Source organism: Sus scrofa, chromosome 14 (assembly GCF_054392235.1).
Source record: "Sus scrofa isolate SSC_HxYL_T2T_F1_AM1 chromosome 14, Sscrofa_HxYL_maternal_Yorkshire_Landrace_v2.0, whole genome shotgun sequence".
NCBI classification, from domain to species: Eukaryota; Metazoa; Chordata; class Mammalia; order Artiodactyla; family Suidae; genus Sus; species Sus scrofa.
In genome coordinates this window covers 109,907,811-109,917,585 of record NC_139396.1, presented here as the reverse complement: position 1 = coordinate 109,917,585, position 9,775 = coordinate 109,907,811, and the positions used below count along the sequence as shown (strand labels likewise).

The 9,775-nt window shown below is 43.0% G+C and overlaps 1 protein-coding gene across 21 annotated transcripts in view; it reads right to left on the bottom strand.

Moving 5' to 3' along the window:
- Nucleotides 1-492: 492 nt before the first annotated feature.
- LDB3 (LIM domain binding 3) overlaps nucleotides 493-9,775 on the bottom strand; it is a 61,271-nt gene continuing 51,988 nt past the window's right edge. For all 21 annotated transcript variants that reach the window (XM_084996438.1, XM_084996445.1, XM_084996453.1 and 18 more), the window contains 2 exons: nucleotides 8,595-8,710; nucleotides 493-3,202 (listed from right to left, as the gene is read on the bottom strand). In XM_084996438.1, coding sequence (XP_084852564.1) covers nucleotides 3,113-3,202; nucleotides 8,595-8,710 — 206 coding nt within the window. In that variant the 3' untranslated portion in view covers nucleotides 493-3,112. The remainder of the gene's footprint in view (nucleotides 3,203-8,594; nucleotides 8,711-9,775) is intronic.

Below are 9,775 nucleotides of genomic sequence, written 5' to 3'. Positions count from 1 at the left end.
CTGAAAAAGAATGAACTGGTTGTGTTAATAAACACAGTACCCTCAAAGGGGTCTTCATTATTTTAAAAAAATTCCATGAAAGGATTTTACTCTGAGCTTATTTCAAGACAAAATGTATGGAAGAAAATACAGCAATCTTTCTTGAAATGATGTTATTTAAAACAGAATAAAAATAAATAAATCTGAAATATTTAATCACCAAGTAACTAACTAAATAAATCTTTCCAAAAAGAAAAGGCTAAGTAAGTCTGGTCTTCATGTTATTATTTACCTGGTAAATTCACTTTGTATGCAAAATATCTGTATTATTCACATATCCTTGTCTGTTTAAACAAGGTAGAAAAACAGCTGTTGGGCCACATAGCCAAAAGAGTAGGTGAGTTATATATTCTTCTCCTTAGGGCATTTTGTTTTGTCTCAAACTTTTATCTATAGCCATAGAGAAATAACCCACTTTTGATGTCACATGAAAAAACTTTACACAGAAAAATCTGTATTTGCACATCTGTTTTGGGGTTTTATTTTGCTAAAACGAATTCACACAGGCCAAAAAACATGCAAAGCATTTTTGTGCACACCTCTAACATACTTCAAAAATGTTAAAATTAAAAAAAAAAAAATCCCAAAGCAAGAATACCTGGGTTGAAAAGTTAACATTATAAAAGCTAGATTCCTAACACAGACACTGCAGATATAAGTCACTCAGTTGCAAAAAAATGTTTATAAATGTTAAATAAATGTCAACAATGAGGAGACAAGAACTGTAGATCCATAGTGTACTCCCCACCATGAACTATTAAAAACTGTGTTCGGTGTTGTAGGACACCCATAATATTAACCTGAAATAGATACAACCTTAACCCAAACTATCTGCTTTTCCTGCTACCTTTAAAATGGTTTTTGGTGGTGTTGTTATTGTTTATTTTGTGTTTTGGTAAATATAAGAGTTCCTCAGAATCTATACTAGCTCTGAGAGGTAAAAAAAAAAAATGATTCAATAAACAACTATGATAAAGTTCTGCTTTGAGCTATTCACTTTTCTTTTTAATGATCATGTGTGTGTGTGTGTGTGTGTGTGTGTGTGTGTGTGTGTGTGTGTAACCTTTTAAAATGATACTTTTGGAAACTTAACTCTAGGGAAATTTTTTCCCTTTCCTTGAGACCGGTCCCTGATAATTTAATAGTTTTTTTCTTTTTTCTTTTTAAAGAGAAAACCTGCCTAGAGCCTTTCTCTACAGTCAGCAACCTCCTTGTCCCTGTATATTTGAACTTTCCAAAAATAACAGAATGCTTGTTGGCAGCTTCTGAAAAATCTCTAGGCACTCCTGGCGGATTTCACTCTGCCTGGTGCTTTATATTCACTTTCTCACGGCACCAAAGGTCAAGTAGGGCCCTGTGATAGGAACACATTTATGTCCTTCCTAGTGCTCCCCGGGGGATGTTGGTGGCTTCACCCTTCCTTGTAAAAAAACAAAACATACACCTCCTGCTAGAGACATATCTAGCTGCTTCCTTCTCCCTCAGGTAGAAAGTCAGTCCTCTGGAAGCCTTAGTTCTCAGAAGAAAAAGTGTTCTGATGCATCCTCATAAAACATTTCAAACGTGCAAAGAGAAAATCCAAAACAAGAGTGAGAGAGAGTAGCAGTGAGTTGGAAGAGCACCTAAGTATTGTGCTCCAGTGAGAAATATCCACTCAAACCTCCTGCCTCAGTGCCGTGTGCTGTGAGCATCACAACAGCGCTTCGTAAAAGCGGAAGACTATACCATTTCCAACCTCAGACACTAAGCTTCTCTCTTTATCACCAAACAACTTTAAAATGCTTAACTCAAACTATCACTAATATTTTAAAGAAGTTTGAAGACCCAAGTCTATTTCAATAAGTACTTAAATAATTGCTAGATCACCTTAGCTCCTACTTTTAAAAAATACTGGCCAAAATGGCACATATGTATCCAACAGGCCATCTCTCCCTTCCAGCAGGCAACACAACTATATATAATCAGTATGCCGTGTTTAAAGGACAAAAAGGTTGGTACTGCTCTGATGTGGGAGCTCCTGCCAGCTTCTGCGTTATTACTGAAGCTGGCAGAAAGAAAGGCTCCTCTTCCCCACCCAGAGTGTGGGCATGTCCTCAGCCTATTCTGCCATCCTGTTTCAGACACTGTCTTTCTTCCGCAGGTCGCTAAGCCTGTTGAGGGAAGGGATGCTGAGGAAGACTCTATCAGTGAGCCATCACAGGATTGGGAGTGAAACACATGCAAGAGACAAGACATTCATGCCAAACACAGCCCAAAGTCATTTTAAAATCTCTCACACACAGCAAAGCAAAACTGGAAAAGCCCAATTCCACTTTCCCACCACAATTCAAAAAGAAGCTAAGCCTTCTAGGGACACTGGATGTTTCAGACTGAAAGAGGGCAGCTGAAGAGCCCTCCTTTCCTCAGCTGTTTGTGGTGCCAGCCCCGTCCTTGCCCTGTCTATTGCCCAGCAGCTCCCAGAAGCCATCTCTCCGATGTCTGGGCTCCCTTGAGAATGTCCAAACCCCGGCAAGGTCTGAAGTCTGATGTGCAGAGGTAGCTCCATGACGCGAGTCACGGAATAACACTTCCTTTTTTGGTGAAGAAAGCCCAATTGGTCTTAGCTAACAAGCTCTCAGCTAGGGCTCTAAAAATACCCTGCAGTGAGGACTGTTTGGCACTTCATTTTGTTTGCCAGAGGCGCTCTACACAACTCTGGAGAACGCTTCCGATTCTCCAAAACTGCTCTGAGCTCTGTCTCTGCTCTGGTGAGCTCAGGGAAGTGTATTGCTTTGGGAAAGTTAGGTTTTTTTTTCACGCTTGAGTTCTTGGAATTCTGTCCTCAATGTTCGAAGTACAATTCCAGTCTTGGATTAATGACTAGCTTGGTTCAGGAATCTTCATTTGGCTTCTAGGCTGAACTATGCAAATACATGATCTGTGTGCAGAAGAAAGGACTAAAGTTATACTTCAAAGGGCTCAGTCACTTCTGGTCTTCTCCTTTCCCCCCAAAAAAGAAACATCAGCCTCCTTGAATCCTTGGTTGCCAGCAGCAGCAGCTTCCTGCCCGTTCGCATCAGATGCCCTGGGCTCCCTACACGTTGATGGCGTGCGCATGCTTCTTGCACAGGGGTTTGTCCTTCTTAGAGTAGAATGGCTGCCCCTCCAGATTCACATGGCAGACCTGGGACAGAGAACAGACAGGCGTGAGACAGGCCTTGCAGCCCAAGAGGCAGGTGGACATGAGCAAAAGATTTCAGCTATTCCTTGAAGACAAAGCATTGTCACAGGCAGATGGGAGAAAAGGCAACAACCTCTTTCTCCCCAGTGTACATGCTTAACAACCCCAAGTGGATGGGTTGAACTATATGAAACTTAGAATATGGAATATGGAATAAACAAATTAAATTAATGGAATGCAGAACATACATATGGTAATCAATGGAAGCTATCCAAAATTTATAGGGAACCAATACAAATTCGTAAGTTAAAATCTACAGAGATAATTCACTAAATTCACTAAAGAAATACCGTTAGCAAACTAACAAAAACATCAGAAAAAAAATTATCCTCACTGATAATTAAAGGAAAAATACATTCAAAACTTCATGAGATACCACTAGGATCTGTTAATTGAGCAAAATAAAACAAAAACAATAAAATAAAAAAATTAATAAAAATAACATAAAAATGGGAGTTCCCATTGTGGTGCAGTGGAAACGAATCTGACTAAGAACTATGAGGTTGAGAGTTCAAACCCTGGCCTTGCTCAGTGGGATAAGGATCTGGCATTGCTGTGAGCTGTGGTGTAGGTTGCAGGCATGGCTTGGATCCTGCATTGCTGTGGCTGTGGTGTAGGTCAGCAGCTGCAGCTCTGATTTAATCCCTAGCCTGGGAACCTCCATAAGCCATGGGTGCAGCCCTAAAAAAGCAAAAAATAAAATAAAATAAACAATAAAACAAAACAAAAATGCCTTGTCACCTTCAAGTTTACATGACTATAGCCCAAAAGTGAAAAAAAATAATCAGTCAGGAGTTCCCGTCGTGGCGCAGTGGTTAACGAATCCGACTAGGAACCATGAGGTTGCAGGTTCAATCCCTGACCTTGCTCAGTGGGTTAACGATCCGGCATTGCCGTGAGCTGTGGTGTAGGTTGCAGATGCGGCTCGGATCCTGCGTTGCTGTGGCTCTAGTGTAGGCCGGTGGCTACAGCTCCGATTCAACCCCTAGCCTGGGAACCTTCATATGCCGCGGGAGCGGCCCAAGAAATAGCAACAACAACAACAACAACAAAAAGACAAAAAAAAAAAATAATCAGTCAAAAGTCAGCAATGCCCAAAGGGGATGAGGCCTCCTTGTCACTGCTAGGGACACGTGGATCAGCCCAGCCTTCTGCAGGGAATGTGGCAACACTGAAGAGAAGCCATGAAGATGTGCCTGCCCTGTACCCCAGTAACACCACTCTGGAGAATTTCATCTTGCAGAAACTACTGCACAGAATAAGAAAGCAACAGATGCTCAACCACAAACTGAAAAACCACTAATATTTCTCTCAATGGGGATATGATTAAGTTAATTTTTATGGTACATTTTTCCAATGAAGTGCCACCAGGAAAAAATAAATCAAACATGGCAAAGCCTTTGTAGGGAAATAACTACATTTTAAAAACAGAGGCAAAATCATATATGCCCATGATGACAACATATGAGTACATTTTGAAGATGGTGACATCACAGAAAGATAGGAGATCAGTAATATTTGTTGAGGCTTCTGTGGGTCAAGTAAAATGCCAGACCCTGTGTATACACAATGTCATTTAAATCTCATCAGAGCTTTATGGGATAGGTATGACTTTACCCCATTTCACAACTGAAAGGCTGAAGCTCAGAGATCCCCAGTGTCTTGCTCAGGTCACAGACCCAATAGGTTGTAGAGCTGGGAATCCATGTTTGGGGCTACAAGACTCCAGTTCCTTTTTTTTTTTTTTTTTTTAAATCTTTTTGCTTCTCTAGGGCCACACCTGAGGCGTATGGAGGTTCCCAGGCTAGGGGTCTAATCGTTGCTGTAGCTGCCGGCCTACGCCAGAGCCACAGCAACATGGGATCCAAGCCGAGTCTGTGACCTACAGCACAGCTCATGGCAACGCCGGATGATTAACCCACTGAGCAAGGCCAGGAATTGAACCTGCAATCCCATGGTTCCTAGCCGGATTTGTTAACCACTGCGCCACGACAGGAACTCTAAGACTCTAGTTCTAAACTCATTTTTCCCATACCCCACAGCAGAGAGGGGCTATGTTGACTCGAAATTGTTCTGGGCTTATGGACTTGTATTGAGGTTGTTCACTAACTTTGTTGGACTCCCAGTATGTAGTCTGGCCCTGGGTGGGCAATCTGCCAACTGCCAGAGTCAGCTGAAGAGTCACATAGGCTGGAATGGACCCCAGCCTCAGAAAGGGCACTAAGGATCCCTAATGGGGAGCAGCACTGGGGACCACATCCAGGACACTGACATGAGAAGAAGTGCAGGTGGAGCTCCCATGTACAAGTAAGCAAGAGGATGGAGAAATCACCCTCATGAGATGAGCTTGGGTCAGTGAGCATGTGCCCACTCTGAGAGAGTTGGAGAGAAAGTGGCATCATGGTGGTCCCATGTGTAAGGCCCTGATGGCCCAGTTGAGGATGTGATACTTGAGACTGACAGGGCTGCCAATGGGCTCTGGAAGCCAATGACCTAAAAAAGTATCTGAAAACATCCTAGCTGGATGTGGTGATACTGAGTGTAACCAGGCTCCTGTGGTGGCCTCACTGTGGTAACAACTTGGAGACAAGTCTAAGAAGGTAGCACCCAAGATCCAACTGGTGAGGGTGGGTTTCCGGAAAGATAGAAAGGCAGCTCTGGAGAGCCTTGGCAAGGAGCTGCTGGTCGGCATCTGGGGCTCTGGCCAGGAGATCCTGCCTGGTCTGGGACTGTGCTGGTTGTGAGAACTTTGGGATGAGTCAAGCTGGAAAGGGTGAAGACCAAGGAGTGAGCAAGGACAGAGCTATAGAGGTGGTTTGTTGGTAAGATGAGACAGAGGGCAGGAACAGTCATTGAGAGGTTGTGCTCACTGTCTTGGGCCAGGAGACTGCAGACAGGATGCAAGGCAGCTTCATGGTGGAAGAGGCCTCCAGCCTACCCAGCACAGAGGAGCAGCAGAGATGGTCTAACCCTGAGGTTGCAAGGTCAAGTGGCAGTAGGGCCAGGCTGGGAAAGAGTAGAGGCCATAGACAGTGCTGACCACAGATTGGAAGGCAATGAAATCAGCCAGCTGCTGCTGCCCTAGGACTACCTGAAAAAGTTACACCCCAACTAGACTTAGAGGAAAACAACTAGACTTAGAGGAAAAGAAGGGTCAGCAAGTCATCTTTCCCCAAGTAAGGTAGGATTCATATCCTTTCCATTAGAACTCAAGTGTCAAAGCCAGACAGGAGCTAAACACTCATCCTGACCCACACCGCCCTTCTCAGCCTTTATTTTACATGCCACGTGAGGACACAGACACACAGAGTTAAGACAGCCACATGACGATGGAAGCAGAGATTGGAGTTATGCAGCTATAATTCAAGAAACACCAAGTGCTGCTGGCAACCACCAGGAGCTAGGAGAGAGTATGGCCCTGCTGGTGCCTTGAATTTGGACTTCTAGCCCTCAGACTGTGCAAGAATAACTTCTATAGTTTAAGCCATTCATTTGCAGTACTTTGTTACACCAGCCCTAGCAAACTAATATACAGAGTGAAGACAATACTTCCACAAACAGGAGGGGATGTGGAAGTGAAGTGTAAAAGCTGAAGTGAACTGCAGTAAACTTTATGACCAGGGTTGTCCTATATCATAAGTCTATAAAAATTATTCAGTTTTCAATGACACAGATCTCTCACACATTCCCAAAATTGACCGTGAGCAGCTCTGATAAAAAAAAAAAAAATGCCAGTAGTAGCACACTGATTTTCCCAAATAAAGTTTAGTTAATTACAGACTTGCATTACAGGGCTTTATCAGGGATGACTACTTTTCAACTCTAATGCAGAGTCTAAATGTCAGCAGCCTCACTGCAGTGTCCCCTCCCCAACCTAAAGCCCTTGGGAAGGAAAATGCCAATCTCACGATAAAAATGACCTGGCTGTTCAGCAGAAATAAACTGCACATGGTTAATACTTAATCTAGGTGCTACCTCCTGGCAACTACATATCAAGAACAGGACTATTTAGGAAAATGAAATGATACTCAGTCCTGCTTTCTAAAAGTTCTATCAAAGAAACCTTATCTCAGCTTTTCATAGGATTAGTCAATAAGCTCCAATTGAGTGTTCAAGGTGAAAATTTGGGGGAAAACCCTTGAGTCACTTCATTATATTTTTTAAATTGAAATATAGTTGATTTACAATGTTGTATTAATTTCAGATACACAGTAAAATGATTTAGTTACACATATATCTATTCTTTTTCAGATTATCTTAACCTATAACCATAGGAAGCCACCCACCCCTATTTAAATTAAAATATCATTTGCTCCTCCTATTTATTTATTTATTTATTTTTATGGCCACACCCACGGCATACGGAAGTCCCCAGGATAAGGGTCTAGTTGGAGTTGCAGATGCAGGCCTTTGCCACAGCTCACGGCAACACCAGATCCTTAACCCACTGAGCAGGGCCAGGGATCAAACCTACATCCTCATGGACACTAGTCAGGTTTATTATCGCTGAGCCACAACAGGAACTCCCCATTTGTTTTTTTTAAAACACTTTCCATTTTGTTTTATTATTTTTAATTTTTTTTGTGTTTTTAGGGCCGCACCCATGGCATATGGAGGTTCCCAGGCTAGGGGTCGAATCAGAGCTGCAGCTGCTGGCCTACACCAAAGCCAAAGCAACGCAGGATCCAAGCCATGTCTTCGACCTATACCACAGCTCACAGCAATGCCAGATCCTTAATCCACTGAGCGAGGCCAGGAATCGAACCTGCAACCTCATGGTTCCTAGTCAGATTCATTAATCACTGAGCCATGACGGGAACTCTCCATTTTATTTTTATTTGTTTTTATGGCCCCACCCAAGACATATTAAAGGGCTCAGGTCAAGGATTGAATCTCAGCCACAATTGCGACCTACAATGCTGGATCCTTTAACCCACTGCACTAGGCAAGGGATCAAATCTGCACCTCCAGCAGCGACCTGAGCCACTGAGGTCAGGTTTTTAACCCACTGTGCCACAGCAGGAGCTCCTCGCTCCTTGCATCTATTGAGATCAGTTCTGATGAGGCAAACTGCTTGTTTGCCAGATCCTAGGATACTCTGTTTTCTTTAATGAAGTGGAGAATAACAAAGCCACACTGGTTTATAAATCATTATTAGTAATAAAACTTTGCTCAAATGTGCCATATCAAGGCACCATAGTATTTGCCCATTTTAAAAAGTGGTCAGGATATCAGAATGCCAGAGTGGAAAGGGATGTCGTGGGTGGGTTGTCTGACCTCACTTGGTCCCTCCTGCCCTCTCTGAGAAAGTCAGGACCCCAGGCTAAAAACATACTGCGCAGATGAAGCAGGTGTCGTGCCAGGTATGCCCCAGGGCTTCGATAAATTTGTCACCAGCCTCCACGGGGAAATCACAGCCATGACACTTGGTGCTGAACAGGTTGACATAGTCTGAAATGAAAGGCAGAGTTAGGACCAGCATCCAGGCAGGCTATGAGGAACAACTCAGACATATTGACCCAAGGCAAGAACAACTCCCCAAACCACTGGGCTGGAGGCGGTGGATAAAACCTAATTGGTTACTTTTCATCTTGCAGACAGGATACTCAGGTACATGACTGGCTTTTTCCTTTTCCAATAATTTGCAGTGGTGCAGATTCCGATTTAGTCATCACCGTGTGCTGGTTTGATTTATACTTTCTGGAACTGTCATTAACTTTATGCAGGGTGATTTTCTCTTCTGCTTCTGTCACCTCTATGGCCCAAACAGACCAATCCCCCGAAAGAAAAAAAAAATTCCTATTTCCCAGCAACTATGCTTATTTTGGAAGAATGAGAGCCCTTAACATTTTAGAGTTATAGAATGCTTTAGCCTGGCCATTCTTCTGTCACTGGGCATTCTGTCAGCCTCACTACTAGAAGCAATACTTGAGCTATTTTATTGGGACATGACCCCTCCCCCAGCCAAGGAGATAATAATAACAAACATTGTTTAGATAATGCTTTATAGTTTACCAAGCATACTCACATCAGTGGTATTATTTACTAGTATCTCAAAATCAAGGTCTATGTATTAGTTTTCTTGGTACTCTCAGCAGAGTGTCTACTCACAAGTTGGTTCCCAACACATATGTATTGAATGAATAAGTGAATCAATGAATCGATAAAGCAGTGAATGAACTTTACATAATCCCTCAGAGACTGAACTATTATTGTTTTTCTGTTCTGTTTTGTTTTACTTTGTGGATGAGGAAACTGAGGCTGGAAGGGGTAAAGGGCCTAGCCAGAGTCACATAGCTGGGACACATGGGCCAGGTCTCCTGCTTCTCAGCCACAGTTGTCCTGGCTAGGTCACAGGCAGTATCTCTATTGCCCTCACTGTAACACTTCCAGATTCTTCTAGAAAAGGTTGATGCCTTTTACAAAGCCTTTATTCCCCTAGAAGTGTACTTGTCTCTCCACAGCCTCCACCACAGTTGGGTTTTTCTTACAGTGATGTTTCTGCTCAATTCTCCT